The sequence below is a fragment of the Amblyomma maculatum genome, chromosome 6 (genome assembly GCF_055883805.1).
Source record: "Amblyomma maculatum isolate TAMU_Amacu chromosome 6, ASM5588380v1, whole genome shotgun sequence".
Taxonomy (NCBI): Eukaryota; Metazoa; Arthropoda; class Arachnida; order Ixodida; family Ixodidae; genus Amblyomma; species Amblyomma maculatum.
In genome coordinates this window covers 188,676,100-188,701,986 of record NC_139349.1, presented here as the reverse complement: position 1 = coordinate 188,701,986, position 25,887 = coordinate 188,676,100, and the positions used below count along the sequence as shown (strand labels likewise).

Here is a 25,887-nt window from a genome sequence, read left to right as displayed (position 1 = left end):
TTCTCTGCCGTCGCTTTTAAACTATATTATCAGTTGGTTAATTTCGATTCATTTAGTTCTTCTACTGCTGGACTTAGATGTTCGCAGATTGAAAAACCTGTTTCCTGGTGTTTGTTTTACCTGGCCAGAGTGTTTCACTTTTGTTCTGCACGTGTCTTGATTTGTTTATTGCCTTCGTTTATCCTCGGTGCTGGCCAGATGCCGCCTTATATATCTAGGGCTGTGGAGTGGTCAAGCCATCTATTGTCAGCCTTTTTTCTGTAGTCCTCCATCTGTTGAGAACATGATGGGAATAAAGATTTGATTTGATTTGACTTCCACTTTGTGTGTATACTATCACCAGTGTGAGTAGCTGTTTGCCTATCGGTGTACTTTGGGTAGGCCACAGGCTGTTTGAGATCCTTGTTTTGGGCACAACAACCAGAGACAATGGCCCACAATGTTCCAATGTGTGGATGCCTGTGCAGGGCCTCCATGCTTAAGCTGCAACCCTTGCTCATTGCTTGCACCTGTTGTGGCCTATGTTCACTGTCGTCTTGTGTGTTTGAAGGCGGTAATCCACTGTTCAGGCGAGCCTTGTGGGGACCTGGTGGAGCGGCTTCGTGCGAGGACGAGCGCGGAGGTGGGCCAGAGCCTGGTGCAGCGCCTTCGGTCCACCCCTGGGGCCATGGACCCTGCACTGGCCTCATGCCTGTCCGTGCAGGTGGCCTTCCACCACGCAGGTGAGATCGGCACCTATAGCTCAAGGAGGTTATATAAAAACTGCTGGAGCGGAGGACGCCTATACCGGCCAATGGGTTCGGGTGAAGCCGACGGCAGCCATCTTGCGGGGGGCAAGAAGCAGCCTGCCAAGCGCTTCGCAGCGCTGTTCGCCGACATTAACAGCGGTTTTTAATTGTTTAACGGGTTTTAAAGCTCTAATGCAACACTCTAGACTATGAGGCGAGCCGTATAGGTGATCACCGGATCGATTTTAAACACCTGCGTTTTTTTAAAGCTGAGATATCCGAGTAGTGGGGAGTTTTTTTTTTCATTTTATCGGCACCAATCTTGGCACCAATATGCGCTGTATGCAGCTGCCGCAAAGCAAAAAAGTAAAGTAGGACAAAACGAGTTCAGCAATTATCGTTTATTCATCTTCTTAAATGCACTCTCTTTTTAGATACAGAAATTGATCAGTCATGGAAGATGTCAGAACAAAAATCAATTCAAAGACATACTGGAGTAAGCAAGAAACCTGACTGTCACACTGACGCAGCCAACTTTTCTATATAATTTCTATATAACCTCCTTGGTTTCAAGTACCCAAAGGATTTTTAAGTTGTGATGCAATGTTGTGGGCTACCAGCTGAGCAAGTCTTAATTAATTGCAAGTATTAATTAAACAAGGTGAATTAACTGCTAATAAACTTTAGATTTTACACATCGAGTCATATGTCGTTAAATAGCATATGTCGAGTATAAGTGCACTGGCTTGACTTAATTCCTAATTAATTATGCTAATTGGTCTACCTTAGATAATTGTCCATAAAAGTTAAAATACATGCATTGGCTACAGGTCATATCGTTGGATAGCTTATGCCGAGTACAAGTGCTTTAGACTAATTGCACATCTTAATTAATTACTGCTAATTAGTCCATTGTGATTAAACCTGAATTGAATGCTATCCTTTCAAGTCATATATCGTGGTGTAGCTTATATTGAGTACAGTTCCACTAAATTAATATCATTGCAATTAGCACTAATTAATTTGCACAATTAGCGGTAAATAAAACATGCAGCTAGTCTAGTGCTGTTGGACTTGGCATAAGCTATCCAACGATATACAACTTGTAGCTATAGCATGTTATTATTCACAATTATGCAATTAAAAGTAATTAATTAGCACAATTATCGGTGAAAATTAGAACGTGCAGCTAGTCGTGCTGTTGGACTTAGCATAAGCTATCTAACGATATACGACTTTCAGCTATAGCATGTATTTTAATATTTATTCACAATTATGCAATTAGCAGTAAATAATTAGCACAATTAGCGGTAAATAATTGAAACGTGCAGCTAGACTAGTGCTGTTGGACTTGGCATAAGCTATCCAACGATATACGACTTGTAGCTATAGCATGTATTTTAATATTTAGTCACCATTGTGCAATTACCAGTACTCGGATATCATGAATATCTTTAAAAAGCTAGATGATTAAAATCAATTCGGAGATATCCAATATGGCTCAAGTGATAGCCCAAAGCATTGCATGAGAACTTAAAAATCCTTTAAGCACTTGAAACACACTGGCAACGCAAGTGAACAGTGCTTCCAAGCGCTGGCAGGCCACTTCTTGCCCACCGCAAGATGGCTGCTGCAAGCTTCACCGCAGCCCATTGACTTCCACTCCAGCAATTTTTGTATCCTCCTTGCTATAGCTGATGCCTGAAAGGAGGCAGGAAAGCCAGAAAAATGCAGGAATGTCTTGGTTTTATAGGTGCACTGTTACAGGCAAGCAATACTATGCAACATCATTGCACAACACTAAAGGCTAAAATGATCCGCAATTGTTTTGCTACTTTGTGTGCTTGGATTTCAGTTCAAGAAGTTGAACCTAAGTACCATTTACCATATTTACTCGCTTAATGAACCCATCCCTCAATTCTGCCGATGAGAATTTGAAAAAAAAAAAGAAAAGGCTAACGAAGACGTTAGTCATTAGCGTGTCCCTCCGTTTCATTTCGCGACGTTGTGTCAAGGTGCTGTGCAGCAATAACATCACAGTGTGTTTATATTTTGACGTTAGTTTTTGTGGTGGAGGTTGGGAAGGGGGTCGGAGTGCACTTGCAGAGTGTCAGCAGCCTTGGCTTCCCCAGTTGCACAAGCCTGGTTTTCAGTATATTTACTTTATCATACTGCAATAAATGTGGGCGCCATCCACTGCCCCAAAATTATTGGAATGCATAATACAGTCGAACCCGGATATATTGTTACGGCGGTTGTATTTGCTCCCAGTGGTTGTATTTGCTCACCCGATTGTAGTGGGTGAGCCAGTCATCCGCGTCTTCCCCAGGCTTGCCATAGAAGTGCCGGGGTTCCCGATAGGGCTGTGTGGTGGCCGGTTGAGCTGCAGGCATTGGCTGCGTTGGAACATCTGCTTGCGCCATCTCCATCAGTAGAGGGGATAGCCCAGCTATTCTTCTGCTTCGACGGGGTAGGAGAGGTTCCGTGGTGATCGATACCCAGCACCTTCATCACAGTTGTTACGTGGTTTATTTACACGGCAAGTGTTAGATGCGCTGGTCGTTAGCACACCCAGAGCGAACCAAACCAGCTTCCTCTTCCTCTTCAGCTTCTCCTGCAACCCCTCATCTTCCTCTAATACAAAACCGCGGGACGTATGTGACAATATCGAACTCAAAGGGGATCGCGAAATAGTTTGATATATTGATAATTCGATATACAGAAATCGGCTTGAGACACCACTTGGGATCGTGAAAAATGATACGGTATTTGTCGCGTAATCAACTCAGTCGCATAATGAACTCACCCTGCACTTTTGTCTCCCGAGAATATGGAAAAAAAAAAAAAAGAGCGTTCGGAGGCGCATCTCTCCGTTTCGATCGTCGCATCCACAGCTCATCGCAGTGCGCCAAGATGCTATGCAGAGATGACGTCACGCCGTGTTTATCTTTTGATAGATCCAGTGGTGACAGGGAGCGAACTTGGCAGATCGCCCATGATGGCTTGATTGCATAAGCCTGGTTCGATTTATCACGCCGCGCTTGGGGCGGGCGTGGTCCACTGCCACAAAATAATTGGAAGCGTGATAGCTGCAAATGCTGTTTGAAGAAAACAATGCTAAAAGTTGATGTCGTGATTGCAGCTGACCACGTGCTTTCGTTGATTCGTAGATGTAAGAATGGACGACTCTCGCAAAAAAAAAAAAAAAAAAGCCTGCCATCTCTTAATGTCCGCAGCCGCCATGGCTTATGTTGCGCCGCACGTTCAGCACAAGTAAGGACGACTCTAGCAAAAGAAAAAAAAAAAGATTGCAGCTTCTTAACGCCCGCAGCTGTCATAGCATATGCTACACCGCACGTTCATCACGACAACAAGAATGAACGACTCCCGCAAGAAAAAAAACAAAAAAACTGCCGCTTCTGCGTCCGCAGCCGCACACGTGCAGCAGGACGCGCCATGGACGCGCATCGCATGTCAACCGCCGCGCACAGAGCATTCACAAAACACACACTGGAGAAAGCTTCTGCCGCGGGCTGAGCTGGCTTGTCTGCGCATGAGTAGTGCGTGCTGCTGCGAATGAAGACTGGGAAAGAGAGAGGTAGGGGAGAGATAAAGCTCAGCAGAAGAGTGGGCACATCTTTGCGCTTCGTTTATCGCGTTTTTCCCCTCTCCTGAACATCACTGCTGCATTGGCTCCCTCTCATTCCTTCACGCGCATGGCTTGCAAACGTCGCGTGCTGGTGCACGGCAGCGATCACCGCAAAAGCCAGGTGTCCGTGCCTCTGGGGAAAGGGCGCTGTGCTGCCCTAGACCAGCCGTCGCCGAACTGTGCCCTCTCATTCCTTTCGCGCGTGGCTTGAAAATGTCACGCGGCAAACGGCCAATGATGCGATCGCCTTTGGGGAAGGCGCACCGTCCAATGCGTGATGTGGAGTTCGATATATTGAATGACCGGTGAAATTGAGTTCGATATACGACGTAGCTTTCCTATACATTTACATGGGATTTTCAAGGGGATATTTCGTGAGCTCGATATAACCAAAATTCGAAATACCTGGGTTCGACTGTAGCAGCAAACACCTTTTGAAGCAAATAATGCTAAAAGTTAATGTCATGATCGTGGCTAACCGCATGCTTTCGTTGATGACTGATGGGTCGAAGGATGGACCACTCTCAGAAAGAAAAGTGTCAAGTTTTTCCTGCAGAATGAACGCTCCCCTCAAACTTACATCCACTTTTCTTAAAAAAAGTATGTTTATTGCGTGAGTAAATATGGTACATGTGTCCATCACTTCAGTCGACCAATTAGAGTCCTGGTACGTACGTTCATGAGTAGGCTTGTTTAGGCCACTGGAGCGGTGCGTTGTGGAGAAAACCATAGTGGGCAAACGCTGTGATAGGGAAATCTGCTCTTTCCTTGTGGCTATTTGTATGCAGCTTCACTTCTTTGCATGCTCTGACCCCAAAACCCAATGCCTGCTTTAGAATTTCGCTTTGTCTGCTCGGCACAGAACCACTTGAGTGCTGTGAGGCAAATGTGCTCATGTCTACACATTGCTACGTGAATTTGAGTGAAGGCACACCCTCTAATAGACACATTTTGTTGTGCGTACGCAGTGACGATGCTTACGCCACGGCGATGTGCTGGTGTATGCGGTCATTTCGAACCGCGCTGGCCGCCCGCTTCGGAATGAATACAGCTCTCCGCTGCTTTCTCTGACGCGATAGCTCGCTATAAATGGTGGCATCCTCTTCTATTACACTCACTGTCGCCCTCACGACATGGCATTAGGTACAAATATCCCTGGTTTTCTAGATAACTTTGCAAAATATATGTTATTTTAGCTGGAAAAATGGAGTACCTAGTTCAATAATGCAGCCGGGACTCTTTTGAGCCCTTCTTTGTCCCTGTGTCTAAATGCACAGAAAGGCAGCTGTGAAGTGGACACAAGGCATATCCATATGCTGGAATCATTTCAGCTTTCAAAAAGAGTAAAGAGAGTATTGCCAACTTAAGTCTGTTTCTAGCTCTTAATGCTTTAGGTACGAAAGGCAATGCTGATAGAGTGCTTGCCTCGAGCATGTTCGTTGCTATGCAAATATGTGTTTTTTTTTCATGACTTTTTTTCATTCTGGGTGCGCTGTGCAGTGGATGTTGTGTAGCTTTGTGCGTGTGTGCGACATTATTTACTTCAGTGTTCAAATTATTCAGATATTGATGCAATCTTAGTAATTACTCTCCTAGTATTTGAGATCTATTCCATCTAAAGAGGTTCCCTTGAACACGTATGACTGACATTTGAATGTCTCACAATGAGCAGCAGTTGGCTCGGAAGAGCAACTTGAATGTTTGCGTGTGCCTTCTTGACCCTGCATCTTCAGGTGTGTGCAGTCTACTGAAGCAGGGTTTTCTGACTATTTTAACCTCGAAAAACCCAAATTGCCTTCAATATTTATTAAGGATCCGCCCCCCCCCCCCCCCCCCCCCTGTTTGCATTCTGGCTTCCATCCTTTCCTGCCTAATATGCATAGGACGAAATCATGTGAATGCACAGCATTTTAAAAAATGGTTAAATTAGTAACAGTGGCATTCAGTAGAAAGAAACTTTTGCTGTAAGGAATTTCAGTATGATTAGCTGCAAATATTTGGTAGTTGGATAAGATTTGGGTTCAGGCATGCGTTTACTTGGATAATCTTCTGAAACAGAAAACACTCACGACTGATGCACCGTTGGAATTCCAACACGTGTTCCAACACGTGGAATTCCTGATGCACATTAGTGAGTGCATATGCATTTGTGCTTTTGTTTCTATCTGTGTTTGTTTGAGATGTGTATTGCCAGGAGCTAACTAAGTTTGCTGTTCCATTGCTGGGCGAGTGTCCTCCATGGCCCCTTGAAGTCTCACTGCAAGGCGTACTTTGTGCACAGCTCCCAGTCACCTATTCTTTTTTGTCCCATGCCTACCCGCGGCTGCATTCCAGGTTTGACCATGGAGGAGCGGGATTTGCTGGAAGGGGCATTCCGGGAAGGTGCGGTGCGCGCCCTTGTAGCCACGACGACACTTTCCTCGGGGGTCAACTTGCCCGCACGGCGTGTGATCATTCGGTCAGCCAACTTCCAGGGCCACCCTATAGACTCCCTGTCCTACCACCAGATGGTGGGTCGTGCAGGGCGCATGGGACTGGACACGCAGGGTACGTCAGGTGTCTTGATTTACACATAAGGGGGGGGGGGAGGGGGTTGCATTACTGAAGTTTAGAATCTCTGTGTGTGGATGTTGATCTCTGTGCAGGAGCCAGTTGTATCACTAGAGGATTCTGTTGTAATTCTGCATCAACGTGGTGCCTGCTTCACCCTACCCAAGAGAGGGGGAGAAGCACAGTAAAAAAGAAGGCGCGGTTGCTGATACACATACAATAGACTTTCAATGATATTGCTTCAGAGCTTCGTGGTGTTTTATTTGTTAATGTTCAGTGCTGTTGGCATATGGCTTTGTCATTTCTTTTCTGGCCTGAGAGGCGACTAGAGTTAGTATCTGACAAGATTGCACTAATGCACAAACACTACTACATCATTCAAAGTTGTCGTAGTTGTGTTTCATGCTTTATCTTAAAGATTTTTTCTCAAGTTTGAACAACAAACCTGGTAAAAGCGTGGTTGGGACAAATGGGCTTCCTGTTTTTGGACAAGTGCCAAGAACGTTTGTTGGTATTGCTGGCACCAAAGTTACTGGGTTCTCTGTGGGCACAAGTTAACCCAATGAATAGCTTGACTTTCACACCAGTCTGTTCTTGTGTTGTCTGTGGCGTTGCCACTAGCACTTGCATGGTTGATATGAATTCATAAAATGGTGTGGTCAGAGTGCGTTGTGCGCAGTGTGTAAAAGTTCGGGTGTTTCGAACACTTCCCTGTGGCACCGTGAAACGATCTCATGAGCTGCAAGCAGCAAGTGGTATTGCACACCCACAAATGCCGTGTTTGCCTCAAATGTAGTGCAACCGTGTTTGTGAGGTGAGCTTCAACATTGTAGGCTTGCAAAGGTAACAGCGAAGCAAAGCAAAGAATGAGGCCTCACCATATGGAAAGAGGGGCAGAAGTTCATGAAAAAAGTGCCTAAAAAAATGACTTTCATGCACTAATTCTGCTTTAGGAGAGCTGGATAATCAGATAAGACTAAAGGGAAGGTCAGTGCGGATGCCGTCCTTGTTGTCATTGTGTAGTGCACTTTAGAAGGTTCATGATAAAGGCAAAACTTTTTCCTGTCACCCTTTTAATTATGTGGTCAGTCATACCTCCCAAACATTAGTGGCTGTTTTTGTTTTAAAATGAATTGTAATTTGTGTGGAGCCGTTGGAAAATCATATGGCAGCAAGGCAATGTCTCGGGTACTTTGAGGGCTACAGTGATGACTACCAAGTGGGCAGCTGAGTCAAAGGCTTATTTTCCCACAAGTATTTTAACACACAGACATTGGTTGACAGGTTGGGGCAGTGCTGGATACCAACTGGCATGAAGTAAAGAGTGTTCTCTGTCACTGCTTGGGAAGCGAACATGTCTGGAGGGCTGGAAACCAGACCCTGGGTCAATTGGGCATCTTGGCTCCTGCGTGCACCTACACAAAGCTACCGACAGCACAACAGACAAGCTGCATACGAATCAAGTGTGAATTAAAAACTGGTTATTAAGCATGATATTCATGTACAGCAGATGAAGAACCAGCTCTTCTTGCACTGCTTCCATTTGTGCATTATAGGGAACTAAAAATGAAGGCACCAGTGGGCACCTTCCCCCCCTTCCTTGCTGCCACCAGTAAGAGAGACGTGCAGACTTGCCTATCTTTCTGTAGTGCACTTGATGCGATCATTGTAAAGGGAACACGGGGGGTTCCGCAGGTGAGGGCATCCTGATGTGCCGGGAGTCTGACCGGGCACTGGCCCAGCGGCTAAGCCGTGCGGAGGCCCAACCCATCACCTCCTGCCTGACCGGCAGCAGCACCAGTTTGCGCAGGGCACTGCTGGAGGTGAGAGGGGGCACTTCTAAACCTCATTATTTGTTGACTTGCAGCACGTGTGGTGCATGGGTGGGCACACACACTCATTGCATGACTGTCCTCATTTCACTGCACTTGCGTGTAGTATTTGTGACGGAATTGATGTGAGAGAGCAGGCAGACAAAAAAAGAAAGAGCACATTAGGCTTCTTTAAGGCGCACTTGAATGCATTATGCAAGTTTGTTCTTCCTATCAGAACTTTGCTAAATCACAAGGGTCTTTACAAAGACGTACAGGGTTACTAGGTGCGTTGAAATATCTGTTGCATGAGAAGAATGAATGATGTTGCTTTGCAGAGGCAAGATGGGGGCAAATAAAGCATTACATATGAAACTAGTTGAAGGGTGAGATTATGAAAAAAATCTCACATCATCCTTGTTGAAAGTGGGTTTGGTCTAGTTTCTTTCTTTTGCTATCTCTTTCACAATTGAAAGGTGAGCGAGTGAAACAAGAGTAGACCAATGTCATTTTTGAGTACTGTAACCTGTGCTTATTTCATGCTCTTAGCCTTCAGTTCACCTCGTGCATAGTGTAAGAAATGCTCCGAATAGTGCAACAAATACTGGAAATAACATGTAAATGGGTGCCCTTGTCACATCTCCACACTGTGAAAACCTGCGCTCCAGCACCACATCGGTTTAACATTCTGCTACTCTGCACCACACATGTTTTTTCATCTGCCAGAGGCACCACTGGGCAATGTTAGATTGCTGTAGTACCGAAAGCAGATTGGTGCCCTTCCTCCCCACTGCTTCGCAAGAGCTTCTTCACACCTTCGTGCTAGTGCACGAGAAGCTACTTTGCAAGGATGATCTTAAAATGTGGGGAAGCTTTGTTTTAAGGCTTTTCCTACGAGGAAGTGTGCACTGAGGATGCTTAGTATTGTTGCTTAGTGTTTCCATTCTTTACAACTTCACAATAAAATATGTCTTAACCAAAGGGCACAAAAAACTGCTTATCTTAAGCGTTGATCTTTTACTTTTTTTCTTTAATTGATTGCTATGGCTGACCAACCAGATGTTCTCGAATTGCATCATATTTCCTCTTAGTGGGGACCTATACTGGGGGGTTCTCATCCTTGCAGGGCTTTTCCTGCGTGTCTCAACCCTCACCTTACTTGTGAAACTAAATTTCCGGGCTAAGCATTGCTGATTGCCCACAACAGAATATCCCACTTTGCCGCCAGTAATCATTGTTGAACGTGGCCATTTTTCTGAGGGGCTTGTGTCTGCAGGCCCTTTTTTTGCATGGGCAGGGGCAAATGAAAGCCAGCACACATTAAGCTTCTTGACACCGTTTTGGAAGTTATTACTGGTTCCCCGAAGCATCGAAGATTGAGGAGAAGCATTTCTGGATGGTTTCACTTTCACAGCCCTTCTTGGGAGGTGCCAGAAGTGGCTGTCTCACAAACTTGTGGCACTTGGTGACGCTGCAGCTCTTATGCATGCTTCTCTCTCTTCCAGTGGACAACCACAGGAAAGGCACTTTTCGCATGCCTCATTCCTGACTTTTTATTTCTGCACTTCTGTTTTTTCTGCCGTCGTTTGTGCAAAGCCGACCTTGTGTTAGTCGTAATCTCGTTACATTTGGGTGCATCAAGGGTGTTTAACACAACGCAGAGGGTTATGGAAAGAAAAATGGTAGGGATAACGTTAAGAGATAGGAAACGTGCAGAGTGGGTCGGAGAAATAACTCAAGTCACTAACATTCTAGTGGAAATCAAGAAGAAGAAATGGGCATTGGCAGGACATGTAGTGCAAAGAAAAGATAACCGATGGTTGCTTAGGGTAACAAACTAGAATCCAAGGTAAGGAAAGCGTAGCAGGGGGCAGCAGAAAATTAGATGGGTCGATGAGGTTAAGGATTTTGCAGGGGTCAAGTGGATGCAGCTAGCACAGGACCGGGTTAATTGGAGGGATATGGGAAAGGCATTCACCCTGCAGTGGTATAGTCCGGCTGATGATGATGATGGTGTTTAAGCTCGGCTACAGGGGATAAGGAAAAAGTAGATGCCACGAACAAGTAACTTGGAGTTGTATTAACGTCAGCAGCGAGTGATACCAGGGAGTGAACTGCTTTATTTAGTGCTGGCGTCCTTATACAGTTGAACCCGGATATATCGAATTTTGGTTATATCGAACTCACTGAATATCCCCTTGAAAATCCCATGTAAAAGTATAGGAAAGCCACGTCATATATCGAACTTAATTTCACCGGTTGTTCGATATATCGAACTCCGCACCACGCACTGGAAAGTGCCTTTCCCAAAGACGATCACATCACCCTCGGCCATTTGCCGCGTGACGTTTTCAAGCCACGCGCGGAAGTAATGAGAGGGGACAGTTCGGCTAGGGCCGCGCCGCGCCCATTCTCTAACGGCGCGCGCATTTGCGGTTATCGTTAACCCGCGTGCCAGCACGTGACGTTTGCAAGTTATGTGCGTGAATGAACCAGAGAGAACTGGTGGGAACGAGAGGGGAAAAACGTGACAGAGCGAAGCGCAAGGGTGTGCCCATTCTTTTGCCGAGCTATCTCTCTCCTTCCTCTTTCCCTGCTTTGCTTCGCAGTAGCACGCGCTACGCATGCGCCACGCCAGCTCAGCCGGTTTTCAGACAGAACGCCGGACGCTTTCTCCAGCGTGTGTTGCGAACCCTCTGCGTGCGCGGCTGACGTGGCTATGGCGCCTGCGGAAGTTAAAAAGCGACAGATTTTTTTTTTTTTTTTGCGAGAGTCTATTTTTATCGTTCAGCTTTACGCGCAGTGCAGCGTAAGATATGGTGTTACGAAGCGGCATTTTGTTTTTTGTTTTTTTTGTGGGAGTCGTTCATCCTTGCATGTATGAATCAACGAAAGCACGCTGTCAGCTGTGATCATGACACCGGCTTTTAGCATTTATCGTTTCAAACAGCATTTACAGCTACTGTATCACGCTTTCCAATAATTTTGTGGCAGTGGACTATGCCCGCCCCAAGCGCGGCGTGATAAATCGAACCAGGCTTGTGCAATCAAACCATCACGGGCAGTCCGCCAAGTTCGCTCCCCGCCGCCGCGGGAGCTATCAAAAGATAAACACACTGCGACGTTATCGCTGTGCAGCATCTTGGCACGCTGCCAAGAAATGAGCTGTGGCTGAGACGACCGAAACGGAGTGTGACATGCAAGCGAAAACGCTGGCGATTTCTGCCACGGCGACACAGAAACCTTGTTTTGAGCTGCCGCAGTGGCTTTGGAACTTCAGAGGGACGCAGTTCCAACAAGTTGGAAATTTTTTGCTCTGTCGCTGCCGCTCGTCCCTGAGGTCGCTTAATCGCTTGCATGTGAGCGAGCTGGCCTTACCGTTTTTTTTTTTTCCAAATTCTCGAGTGCAAAAGTGCAGGGTGGGTTCATTATGCGAGTGAGTTGATTACGTGACAAATACGGTATCGTTTTTTCTGCTTCGTAAGTGCCATCCCAAGCCGATTTCTGTATATGGAATTATCGATATATCGAACTATTTCGCGATCCCCTTCGAGTTTGATATATCCGGGTTCGATATACTCAGGTGTGACGTCACATGAGTCGGATGCAGCGATCGTCGCAACATCTATTCATGCCGGCGTTTTAGCCGACGTGCTTCGTTATCACACTCCATCCCGCTCAATGTCCTTCACACAGTTTCTTGTGGCTTATAGCTTTGATGACACCATATTGTGAGACCATGTCACAAAGTCTATGCATAAGGGCTGAACACGCTATGTTTTCTAATGAGAATGGTCCATTTGCGGTGGTATTAGATAGCTGATGCTTTCCTGTCAGCTGCCTCAACTTGTCTGTGGCAATGATTTGAATCTAAATTAAGGATATCACAGATCAGTTCAGGATTTTAATCTAAGCCTGGACTTGCAACACTGTTACCTCTTTGCATCTGAGCTTGAAGCTAGTCATGACCAAGGTTGTGCACGATCTCGATTTGAGTATCGGATGGTTATCTACTCAGATCACGGTCCACATCCAAGTCGGAGCTCACGCTTCACTAAAATCACGATTGGAATTTGAGCCCGATTGATTCGATTCATGAGGAGTGAATGGTTAGTTACAGGCATAAACTTGGTGGGATGGGTGAATTCAAGCAACTTGTTAGAGAGATCCAAGTGTAGCTAAGTCTCGTTGCTGAGATAGGGGCTGTTGTTGTACATGTGTGTGTTCTTTTCAGGCAATTTTTAGCACGGTGCAGCAGCAAGAATTAACAAGTCAAACACTGTGTTTACTGCACTGCCGAGGTCGACATTTCGAAGGTGCACCTGATGTTGGGACCAGAATGCTTTCAGGAGAAAAAATGGTATCTTTTTTTTTTTTTTTCAGATTGGACACTCCGTGAGATGTGAATGCGTGAACACTGAACGCACATCCGGTTCGGTCTCTCTACTGCACAGCATACATACGTGATTTTGGCCGGGTATTTTCAGTGTGGCTGTCTGGCAACCTGTGCTCCCATTTGAATGCACCAGGTGGTGGCCAGTGGAGTGGCGAGCAGCCCCGAGGAGCTCTCTCTCTACACCCAGTGCACCTTGCGACACCACCTCTGCACTGGTGCTGGTGGGGAGGAGGACCTGAGTGGGGCACTCCAGTTTCTGGTTGAGCACCAGCTGGTTCATCTTCAAGGTGGGAAATCAGCTTGTTTCGGTTCAAGATCGCACATGGGAAAAGAGAGGCTTGTAATTGTCATGCAGAATGGAATTCCATAATCAGAAGACTCTACGGGGATTCAAAAACCTAACATTAATAAAACTGCAATGGCAACAACACATTGTTGGTGTACAAAGGGATGAGTTCCTGAGTGATAAACGGCATGGCTTTAGGCAAGGGTCTTCTACCAACACTGAAATAGCTCAAATCGCACGTAGTTTTGCATTGGCCATAAACGAAGGGAAACAGACTGACTCCATATGAATAGTTTTAAGAAAACACTCTGCAAAGTTTTGCGTAATAAACTTCTTCACAAACTGAATATCATACTAAAAATAATGAAAAATACAAACTACTCAAACGGATTGCAGCTTGTCTCAGGAATTGTCGCTAGTTACTGGTATTGACCACTTCTTTTTCTCTTCCAGTTCCTGTTGATTTTGGTATTGCTGAAGGATCAGCTCTTGGGCCACTTCCTTTCTTAATATTTATTTACAGCAGTCTACTAGCCTTTGTGTGCTTATAAAGGATTTGGTTGCGGCGTTAAAGTTTGTCAGTACAGTGGCCAACGTGAACAGATAAAAAAGCTTGTACATGCAGTTGATTCTAGATGCACTATATATCAAACTGGAAGGCAATTGCGAATTAGTTCAGTACTATATTGATAATTCGAGCAAAGGTGCCACCCAATGAGCTTCTCTGCAGTCGAGAAGCGTGAATACAGCGGGCTTCTATCAGCGACAGGCTTCCTGCTGGCACATTTCTCACCGCACAGCACTTGGAAGTACACCGTGCACCACAGGTGCGGCAACTCCAGAGAGAACCGCGGGGTGTACAGTCTTTTTAACGCCACCTTGCAACATCTCGTGTCAGGCGCCAGAAAGAAGGGCACACTCAGCATGCGTTCGCTTTCCTCTTCTTGGGCATCAGATGTCAGAGCATCAGAGCCCACACTTGGCGTGGGCTCTGACATGTACGCTCGGCGCTAGTGTCGTCGGAGTTGGGACTCGCATCAAAGTTCAATAAATAGTACCTTGGGAAAAGCGAACACCAATGATCAGAGGTCTTATTGCATTTCTGGTGCACTCTAAATGCAATAATAACTCAGTTAAAATTAGGGCAAAGTGGATTTATGCATCTCCTTCAGCAGCGAAATAAGCCACGCTAGAGCTACCAGAAGCCTTCGGTCAGATAGGCTGGCTTCACTGCTTGACAGCTGGTGCACTGAATGTTGGTTTTTCCGCATGACAGCAGTGCCACGTTGAAAATGAGCATGCCAGACCGGAGGCCACTTTTGACCCAGCTTCATGCATGAAAAGCGATCATGATATCCATTCGAAGTCACCTTGTAAAGGCGTGGCATACATATTTTAGACTAATTGAATGTTCCTCTGAACTGAACTGACGTGCAATAATTCGATATATCTGGTATCGGCTATAGGCTTTTTGCTCTGGTAACGAATCTCAACTTATGTGTCTACAAATTCTCTAAACGAGAACCCGTATTTTATTTCCTGCTTTTCACCTGAACATCGACTGAAAAAAAAAAAAAAAGGGAAGAAAAATGGCTTGTGTCCAAAAGGTAGCCAAACCTGAACTGATATTGGTCGAGTACTGTGGTAATGATAACAGTGCGGATAAGTGTGGTTTCAGATTCTTACTCAAGATGTAAGAACTTTAGAAAGGCTTTTCTGTCAGCTTGCTTGGGATGTGAGTCTTTGGTGTGTTTCAGAAGTACATTTACTTATGAGCTCAATGAAGGCATATACTTTTCGAATACTTTTAGAGAAGCTGATTTATGAATATTTCAGGCTGTTACACCAAGGGGCTGGAACAAAAGATTTTTTTTTTCTTTTTTTTTGGGGGGGGAAGGGGGGATTTGGCAGATTGTGTTGATTTGATCTAAACTTCAAATGAGACTCTTTCCAGGCTAAAGGGATCACAGCCTTCATTTAGCATGTGTGGCTATAAGAAAGAGCAGAAATGTGTATTATTGTTTTCATTTTGATGTTCCTCGACTAAATGTGGTCAAGTTGGTCTTGTCTTATGTGGTCAAGTGGTCTTGTCTGAACTGCCATTATGGTCATGCCATTGTCGAAAGCAAGATGATGTGGCATACTATGTTTATATGCACTGGGCTTGGAGTGAAGTCTAATGTGGTACTTGCTTTCAGAAGATTGTCCTTTAAGTCTGTTTATCTGAAATAATGTATTCGCAAGTAACTTCACCTGCTGAATGGGAGTTTGTGCACACACTTAAAAGCAATTCACACCAGTTGCCTCTTTGGAAAAAATTGTGGGGGTTTAAGCATGGCTTGAACCTAGTGATAGAGCGAAAGATATGAGTGTTGCAGCGAATTTTTCTACTTACACCTGGATTTAATGTGCCGCCGTCACATCGTTCGAACGAATCTTCTGTCCTAGTAACTCACTGTTATCGTTCACCTCTGCCAACTACCGAGTTCTCTCTCTTTTTCTTCTTCTTCGCTTACTTCGTCTTCTTTTTCTTCTTTTTCCTTTACTTCTTTTTCTTCCTCTTCTTTTCCTTTTACTACTTCTTTTACTTCATCTTCTTTTTCTTTTCATTCTTCTTTTTCCTCCTCTTCTTCTTCTTTTACTTCTTATTCTGTTTCTTCTTGTTCTTCTTTTACTTCTTTTTCTTCTTCCACGGTTCCACGTTGACGGCTTGAAAACCTACAGTAGTGTAGCTTTCGCTACAATAAAATGATTGGAGGGAACATTACCATTTATTTTTAGTGAGCATTCTCCAGCACATTGAAACCAAAACTAAAGAGCTTGAATTGCATCAAGATGTTTTTGAGACCATCTAGTGCATACAGTGCGCCTGACCATTGTTACCAAAAGTCATTGTTTTGTTAACTTAAACAGATATATAGTGGCATCTCAGCCTTACAAATTTCACAATGCTGCGAAACATATTCATGTTGCCACCTGGTGGTTTCAGGTGGCGCCTGATGGACGAAGAAGTTAGTCTCGTGCACTTCTTCTAGCTGGGACTTGCGGTAGATCAGCCCTTCACTTTGTGTATCTGCCTTCTTACCTTTTCACGTAAATAATCCCTGTCTTCGTGACAGTTTTCGTGGAGGTGCTGTGTGTTGATTCCAGTACCTCTTGCCATCATCTCATTATCAAAAGTGGAGAGAGTATGTAGGGTGAAGCATGGGGATTTTATTCACACAGATGTCTTTGCTGGTGAAGGGATTCATTTATGATTGCGCCATCCATTTAGTGCCTGTAGTGCACGCTGTATCACTGGCAGTCGTGACATCAGTGATTTGCGGGCCACACTGCTTTCATGTGCTGTTGTGCCTCTTGTGTTCGTGTAATCTTTGAGGGTGTGATAGGCTGTTCGGAACAGTTGAAATTTTATACACTGCACGCCATCTCCTCTTTGACATCAAAATATGTGTTGACCACTTTCTTGTCACCTAGATTCTGCTATGTAACCTTCTGCATGATCTCTTGAAGAATATGGGGCTCTTGAATCCTGCCATTGGTCGCAACTCTCTCTCATTACAGCTGGGGAGGATGGCGGGGGGAGACGTTACCGTCCGAGCCAGCTGGGTCGAGCGGTGCTTGCCTCAGGACTTTCGCCGGATGATGCCCTGGCCATGGTTGGGGAGATCGAGCGTGCGCGCCGGTGCCTGGCGCTTGACACTGACCTGCACCTCGTGTATCTGGTGACACCGGCCCACCTGGGCGCCCAGGTAAGCACCACGTGGTACCCGTGGAACCGTTCGCCAAGAGGCTGCACAGAGTAATGATCGAAGCTGTTCTGTAATCTGGCAACTCTCCAGCCTGAATCTGTGGGGGTCCTGCAGGAATCCAAAGCTTCAGTGCCTATGAAGCAGGAAATTGGGCAAGCTCTCTCGGTTTGCACAGTCAGTTTCGGTGACAGTGAAGTTTAGGGAACCCGTGAAAAATGTTGTTGAACTGGGAACTGTTGTTGTGATATGAATTCAGAAGAGCTCTCAATTGGACTAGGTAGATAACGAATAGCATTTGATTTTATACATCAGTCTAACGTGGTAGTTGTTGCAGTTTTTTTGCATTACTGAGTTGCAGTGTGACCTTATCTGGTAATTATTGCTGACCATTCTTATGGGGCCCTCAGTACAGTTCAAGTGACTGAAACAAACAGCCAAAAGATTACATTGGCTGAGCTGTTCCTTAACACAAACAAATCATCGAAAAGCTGTCCCCTGAAAGTCAATGGAGAGTAAGGGCCTGACAACATAAATACAGAAACTGTAAAGATGAAGATGACCTGGCGCCAGCGCGCAGGCATCAGACACGAGCACCAGTTGTTCGAGCCAGCGCCTACCTTGCAAACGCTACCTGCAAGCCTCGACCTAGCGCTGGCAAACGAGTTTGCCTTACAGTAAAACTCGTTATAAAACGACCACTGCACATAGGTATGTGTATGTGTGAAAAAGTTTGAACAGCCACCTAATAGTGTACCTAATACAGTGAAAGCTCGTTAATTCGAACCTCAATAATTCGAATTTTTTGATAATTCGAAATACACTACTTGGTCCGGCCGAGCTCCATAGAGATCTGTGAAAAAAAAAGCCCGTTAATTCGAACGTAAGTCGGTTCTGCTATGGATAATTCGAACTACGCACCGCCGTGTCTGGGCGGCTTGGCGCACATCACGCGGCCCCCAAGAAAAGTAAAGAAACACCTCCGCGATCGGAAGGCATAGTTAAAGGCTGCGCATGTCCAAAATGGGGACAGAAGATGGAACCAGGTAAAACCATGGAAAAAATGGGTAAAACTTAAATGGTGCCATGACCGGCGCGGCAGCCGGCGGCGTTGGAGGGAGGGGACGGCGGCCGCGGCAAGGTCAGTGCATGGCCGTGGCAGCGGCGGCTGCCTGCTTTCTTTTCTGTGCAGCGTAGCTCGGAACTAAATACTCGTTAATTCTAATCCTGTTAATTTGGAAATAGAGATAAGTACTGTTGGCGCGGTCCCAGCCAACGCCCCATGAAAGGCTATGATCTCAGACAGGCACTACGGGTTAAATGTTTTTTTTTTTTTTTTTTTTTTTTTTTTGCGATAGCCATCCATTCTCTCGACCAGCAATTGTCAACGGAAGCACGCGAGTCAGCCGCGATCATGACGCCGCTTTTAGCACTGTTCAAAAGCCGCTTGCTGCTATCGCGCGTTCCGATATATTAGAGTGGCAGTAGAGGCGCCCGCCCCAGTCGCTTATAGTACGATAAAGCGAATGTACTGAAAAAGAGGCTTGCACAAACGGACAAGCGCTGGCACTTTGCTGCCAAGTTCGCTTCCCCCCCACTCTGCTGGAGCTAAAGTCAAAAGATAAACATGCCGTTATCGCTGCGCAGCATCTTGGTACACTGCCAAGAAATGTGTTGTGGACCGTGACGGCGCCAAATGGAAGGACACGCTACCGACTGACGCCTTATATATATATATATATTTTTTTTTTTTCAGATTCGTTGGCACAAATTGGGGCTGGGTGAGTTCATTATACGAGCGAGTTTGTTACGCGACTGATACGGTACATTTACAGTAATACAAATGGTTCTTGTCAGTTTTTTCGAGGCCATTCGATAATTCGAACATCAGATAATTCAAACTTTTTTCCCGGTCCCGTGAAGTTCGAATTAACGAGCTTTTACTGTAGTTGAAAGGAGCCAGTGGTGGCCAGCAGCAGAAGCAAAAACATCAGCTTCAGCAGAGCAGGCCTTTCAGATAGTAGTACATGGAGTCCTTCGATCTTGCAATAGCTTTCTGGGCAAAGTCGAGGGCGCTTGCATTAAAGCTGCCCGAATACGACACGCTACCTTCTTCGCTTGAACAGAATTCGAAGAGGAGTAACTACTAATACTGACCCCCCATAAGTACAGTGTGTTTGGTTTTAACTCTTTCCATACCATGCCCACTGAGTGTTAGTGGCCAATAGATATTACAGTTAAACCTCGATGTAACAAACCTCCATTTAGCGAATTCCTCGATATTAGGAATTTTTCCAGTTCCTTCCAATGCTGCCCCCATTGAAGTGCGTGTATTTCTAAACTCCATGTAACGAACATGTTGTGGCGGTTGACCTTGATATAACGAATTCGTGGCGCCGGCCGTCTCTTAGCTAGTGCTGAATTACTGGAAATTGGCAGAGCCCAGCAAGTTTTAGGGTGGTAAAACATGAAATGACGTGGGAGGAACATCACAATAGTAACGAGTGACTGCAGTTGATAGTACGCGCCACATTTCAGTGCTGATGGCACTTTTACGTTAAAAATGCAGGAGTCTTTGTTGCTTTCACTTTCGGAGCGTGGCACTACGGTAGTTCTTTGATGAGGGACTCTTATCTAAGAATGCTGGTTCAAGCTCAGAAGTAGCGAAAATTAACAGAACAAGACATGGGGCAAGCAGTCGGCATCCATCGCTGCCACGCAGTTGCTTGCGGGTTCCCACGCGTCGGGGGCGGGAATAGTGTAGTGCGCCGGCGGAGGGTTTTCTAGGCCAACGCTGGTGGGTGCAGGTGCCTCCTCGCTCAGCGATGGAGCGAACGCGTGCGCTCTCCCCCAAACTGATTCCTCCTCCATTACTTTTACCCCACTCACTCGCAGACGCGTTGCGCGATCCGCGCTGGACGTAGAGGCGGCCGCCACTGGCTCTAGCTGCCGTCGTCGCGCTGCGCTCTCTCGCAAAACTTTTCACCGCTTCTAACTTGGAATAATTCTAATTTACTGTAAACAGTTTAAAAGTGGTTTCCCTTACAATGACTTGTTAATCTAATTTTCGCTATGCACGGTCCTTTGGGGTCTTCACGCGAAAACTGCATATAACGAAAACCTTGATGGAATGAAAAATTGCATACATTTTACAAGTTCGTTATAACCAGGCTTAACTGTACATGCTATCGAAATGCTGCCAATGAACTTTCTGGCTTGTTCTACAATCAGTTATGTAACCAAAGAAGTCAATTTTCAGTTTATAAATTGTTTGCAGCTGTGCTAAAAAGCGGTGAATATTAGTCCTTGTAGGACTGAAGTGTGCAATGCCCAACGCTCTTTGGTGGGCATATGAAACTGTTTAATTTGTTAGTGTATTAATGCTGTTGTATCATACCCTTAAAGGCAGAGCTTAAAGGCTAACTGTTACAAAATTCTTCATTCCATAGACGAGCCTTTTCTAGTGGTATGTCAAGAGAGAGTACTGAAAACAAAATATGGAATTCGTGAAACTGGAAGAAGGCCGATCGTTATTAAGAGCCAGCAATGAAGCACAAATGAATAAAATTCTATCCTCGGGCACTGTAGTTCTGGGACTTTGTGATGGCTTTCTCCTCCTTTGTAGAAGCCCCAGTGAGTGGGTGCATGCTACATTCAGGTATTTTGGGCGTTGCAAACATTGGTCGCATGAATTTGCAGCACTGCGAACGCCAATGGCTAGACACCATTGGGCTACAATTTGTATATTTTTTTTTTATGTTTACTGTACTTTTAAAATGCATGCGATACGTGCGTTCCTGCACACCTTGCGCATTGGTGCTCCCAACGGCTGCACAGTGTTTCAGTGCGGTAATTGCGGCGGAAATTATAGGACATTCGCCATTGTATAACCAATCTAGGACCCCCAAGTCACATTTCAGCCTTCATCTTTTCACTTGCATGCCGTCTCTAATTCATTCATTCTCAGCTCGGCTTAAGGGTGAATCGCAAGTGCTCGTTCCTACATCATATCCGCCTGCCGTGGTAGCTCATTGGCTGGGGCGCACGACTGCTCAGTTCATGGATGCGGAATCGGATCCCAGTCACAGTGGCTGCTCTTCGGTGGAGGTGAAAAGCAAGGCACCCGTGTGCTGTGCGATGTCGGTGCATGTCAAAGACCCCCGGGGGCCAAAATTTCCGTAGCCCTCCACTACGGCGTCTCTCATAGCCTGAGTTTGGGACGTTGTACCGCATAAACCAAACCATACACCATATCCGCTAAGCTGCTCAACTCCGCAATCCACCACCAGGTACACGCATCATCAGCTACAGAGGCTTTAATATTGTGGTGACTATGAGACTACTCTCCTAAGAATAAACCTCCTTATGATTAGTTTTAATTTATAGGGGCGTGCGAATATTGCAATTTCGAATATGAATTGAATATGTTTGTTATTTGATTCGTATTCGTATTCGAAATATTGGAATATTCTAAAATTTCTGAATAGACCAAAAGTTATCGATATCACTAAGAAGGAGAGGGAGGAAACTTTTATTGTGTAAGAAAGAGGATGAGCCGGTGTAGACAGTGATTGCCGGCATCTTTTTGGTTTCCTCCCGCACTGTGCGCTTCACCGCAATGCTTGAGCTCATGAGGTATGCAGTGAAGCATCCTCAAAACGCGACGGGGCCGTCTTGTACTAAAGGGGGCGCTCCCACCCTTTTCTGAGGAGAGCCTTCCCGACAGTATGTGCAAAGCCAAAATGCACTTGATGGAACTGTGAAGAAGCGTCATTCTTACTTCGGTTTATTTATTTATTTGCAGGTACTGCAGACCATACTTATACATGGTCCAGGCAGGAGGGGCATCCGTGGCAAAAATAAATAAAAACACATATAACAAGCATATGACTGTACAAAAAACAAATGTCATACAAAACTTCATAACGAGCGAAGCACAACTAACAACATGTCTCGTCTCAAATGCAGATATATCCATCGTACTGGTGTTTATGAGATAAAACTACCGGGATGCAAACAGTTTTCGGCGTTTTTTTTCAGGCCAATTAGACAATTCGAGCTTTCTATTAATTCAAACATTTTTTCTGGTTCCTTGAAGACTGAACCAACGCGTTTACTGTATTCACCAGTGATATGAGAGCTCCACCAGATTTCATGCCAGTCCTTGCTGCACAAAAAACAGTGTACAGAATACTGAATTTATTTTTAGTAGGATATGCAGTTTTGTGCGATTCTACTGTAATTCTATTTGCAAAGATCGTGTGAATTATGAAATAAACAAGACAAACAGGGTTGGTTTGCTGTTTTTTATTTTTCATTTCATTCACTGATCAGATATTCTACATTTAAAGGCATTTTTTTTCTCATATTTGTATTAGATTCACATTCGAAAATTTCAATATTTGCACATGCCTAGTTCTAATATTCACCAACTACGTAAAACATATCGCAGCAAAAGAAAAATTTTGTTGCAGTTGGCCTTAAGTATTGCCAAAAATTTTCTTGCTTCTAGCTTGCAGATAAGATTATCTACTGCCATTTTTTATTCATAGAATTGTCAGTGTATCGAAGTTTTGTTTGATTCACTCGGAGCTCAAAATATGCAGGTTTGACTTTATATGCTGACCTCTTTTTGTCCTATTTTTGTCTGCTTTTGCTAACTTCATCCGTGGACTGCTTCTTTCTCTGCTACCCTGTCTGGCCCTTGAGAGACCTGCATGGGGATATTGGCTTGAGGCCCTCTGGTTAATACTGTATTACTACAGTGACCTGTCCAGCTACTGATGTGTGGGAGCATTACATAGCTGTTAATAGACACGGCCACTTTCAGAACAGCACGTGCACAATTTTCATTATGTGCTGCCAAATGGTAGCCCAGTTTCCTGTCGGCTCTTTTAATGTGAATGCATTTCTTGCCTCTGGAGTGGCGTGCAGAGGGCCTTTTGACAGAATGCGTCAGCCAAGCACGTCATCAGAACGTGACCACATGAACTTCAGAGGGAGAGAGAAGGTAGAGGGTTCGGGTCTCAAAGTATGGTCAAGGGCTTGAGTCCCAGTAAAGGATGTGGGCTCGTGTCCTAGGAAAAGTTGTGGGTTTGAGCCCCATAAAATGTTGTGGGTTCAAGGATGGTCAAGGGGTTGATTCCAGTAAAGGTTATGGGTCCGAGTCACAAAGAAGGCCCTGGGTTTGAGTCCCTGAAAAGGTTGTGGGTTCAAATGCCTTGTTCAGCAGCATTAAGGTAAATGCCTTCACATTACTGCACTTTAGCTAACTTAAGCGCAGCCCTGGAGTTTTTTCTTTTTGGGTAAATCGATTTACTTCAGCAGTATGACCCAAGCTAAGCTGGTGTTGCTGTGTCGTGTGCTGCCCTGCAACTCTTGCTTGCAGCTGGGTGCTCTGGACTGGGGCCGTTACCAGGAGCTGTGGGAGCGGCTGTCGGCGGCCAAGCGCCGTGTCGCGGGCCTGGTAGGCGTTGACGAGGCGTGTGTAGCGCGGGCAGCTGCCGGACGCACCCCACAACCCGGCCGCATTCTGGATGGTTGTCGCCGCTTCTACCTGGCGCTTGCCCTGGAGCGGCTGGCCTCCGAGCGTCCCCTGGCCGAGGTGGCTCACGCGTTTTCACTCCCGCGGGGCCTGCTCCAGTCGCTGCAACAGGGCGCTGCCACCTTTGCCGGTAGGGAGAGACTTTGGCCTACAAACCACGGTCCCTTCCCTTTCCTCACTGTTTTCCTTCATGACCAGCCTGTTCATGACCAGCCTTGTGTTCTGCGAGGCCTAAAGCGACTATGTGCTCATGGTAGAGAGAGGATGCAGAAAATAGATTCTTGAAAGCACAGAATTGAGCAGGGGCAGGAGAAAAACCTCAGTCTGGTAGTCAACTTTTTGACAGGAGAACTTTACTTCGGCTGGGCAGTTTTGTCATATCCTGGTGTATGCATGTGGATCACTTGCTTCCAGTCACTTGACCGCAAAATGCTCGGCTGTGTGTAACAGTAGTGTGGCCTTGGTTGGCAAGAAGGCAGGCCCACTTAGCGAGAAGTAAATGGGGGAGGCCTTTGCCGTGTAGTGACACACTGCACAATTCTTAGTTTCTTGACAGCAGCTTGCAGGGGTAACAGCTTGTTGCCAGTGGATTCACTTGACCAGGCAGTGTAGTGCATGTAGCAACAGTGTTCATTTTTAGCATCCTTTTAATGTGTTAAAGGCCCCATTCTTCAAAAAAATTATGGGCATGGCCATGGCAGGTGATGTGGCCAGGCGATGTGTGATGTGTTCATTGGGTTGCGTGACGTTACTGTACTATAGACATGGCTGAGTTGGCAGGCCAATTGGAGCTTCGCCTTTAAGGTGGGCAGGTGACATCGAAATGCAGCATTCCAGGGCCCTTGGATCCCCAGTTAGGCACACTAGTACTCCTGTAGGCCACGCAGGCACCTTCATACGGCTTTGTTAAAGCAGGGATTTATGTCTATGTCCGTTGGCCTTTCACATAGCTCGGTACCTTGCAGCTGTATACTAATGGGTATAATAGAACCACAAATAAAGTGCAAGTGGCTGAACGAGTATAGCAGAGGATATCTATGCCAACGAGGGTCTGCAAGGAGAGCTGAAAATGGGAGCCATTAACACTGTGGCGTCATACCTTCAAAGTCGTTACCCCATCCCCCCACCCAATTTTTTTTTGTAGTAATTGTTGCTTGTTGTATTTTAGCTATGGTTTTGATTGTGTAGATTGGATTGGGTGTGCTATGGGACAGTGTCCTGTACATATATTGGCATCTCTCTGAATAAACATATTTGGCTGGTTCACCTGCAGTCCATGAGCTTCGGCTAAGTTACTCCGGCACTCCGTCTCAGGTCCCGCATTACATTGTTGCGATCAGACACTAAATCTGCAGTATCCGTGGCATGTGCCTAGCATAATTACAAGGACTACTTGCCATACTTCAAAGATGGCTTCCTTTGGAAAGAGGATATATCTTAGTGCTAAAGATCAACATGATGCTTACTTCAACCAGTATTGCATCGTGAACATGTGCAGATTTGTGCTTGCATGAAGTTTACAAACACTACACTGTGAGTTCTGAGCAACGTCCTATCATTGAGAACTGTTGCCTGTGTGTTGCTGAGCTGGTTTTTAACTCTTAGATCCCCAGGTGGTCGAAATTACTCCGTAGCCCTCCACTACGGCTCTCCTTTTTTTCTTTCTACTTTCACTCCCACCTTCCTCCCTTCCTAGTTCAGGTGTCCACAGAGCAAGTGTGGCAGATACTGCACTTTTCCCTTCTTGTGAACTAATTATTAATATTATTATTATTATTATTATTATTATTATTATTATTATTATTATTACTATTATTATTATTATTATACCGACTGGAAGTCTACAGTTGTTTTGTCCTGCATTGCCACGTTCCCTGTATTACTCGTTGTATTGGGTCCCAACAGAAGTTTGGAGGCAACAGATGCTGTGAGCTCCATCATTTGTGCCTCTGTCTTTGAAGGGACTCAAAAAAGGGGTTCAAAACGTGCCTGTCAAATTGTTGCATTGTGTAGAGCAAGTGCCACAGAGTACACATGCCACACAAGCCCTCAGAAGCTAGCTGATAATTTGAGAATGGTTTCATAAATCTTCTATTCTCATGCCTGCCGGTGACCGCAGGTGCTGGTTTTTTGTGCGAATTCCATCTCTGAGCTGCATAATAGGCATGCATGAT

General features: G+C 45.5%; 1 protein-coding gene across 1 annotated transcript in view; it reads left to right on the top strand.

The window, feature by feature from the left end:
• Positions 1–25,887, top strand: part of LOC146187595 (DNA polymerase theta-like) — a 163,881-nt gene that overhangs the window by 62,449 nt on the left and 75,545 nt on the right. The window contains exons 9-14 of the mRNA XM_084608233.1: positions 570–722; positions 6,712–6,924; positions 8,623–8,750; positions 13,268–13,421; positions 16,985–17,172; positions 23,558–23,843. Coding sequence (XP_084464359.1) covers positions 570–722; positions 6,712–6,924; positions 8,623–8,750; positions 13,268–13,421; positions 16,985–17,172; positions 23,558–23,843 — 1,122 coding nt within the window. The remainder of the gene's footprint in view (positions 1–569; positions 723–6,711; positions 6,925–8,622; positions 8,751–13,267; positions 13,422–16,984; positions 17,173–23,557; positions 23,844–25,887) is intronic.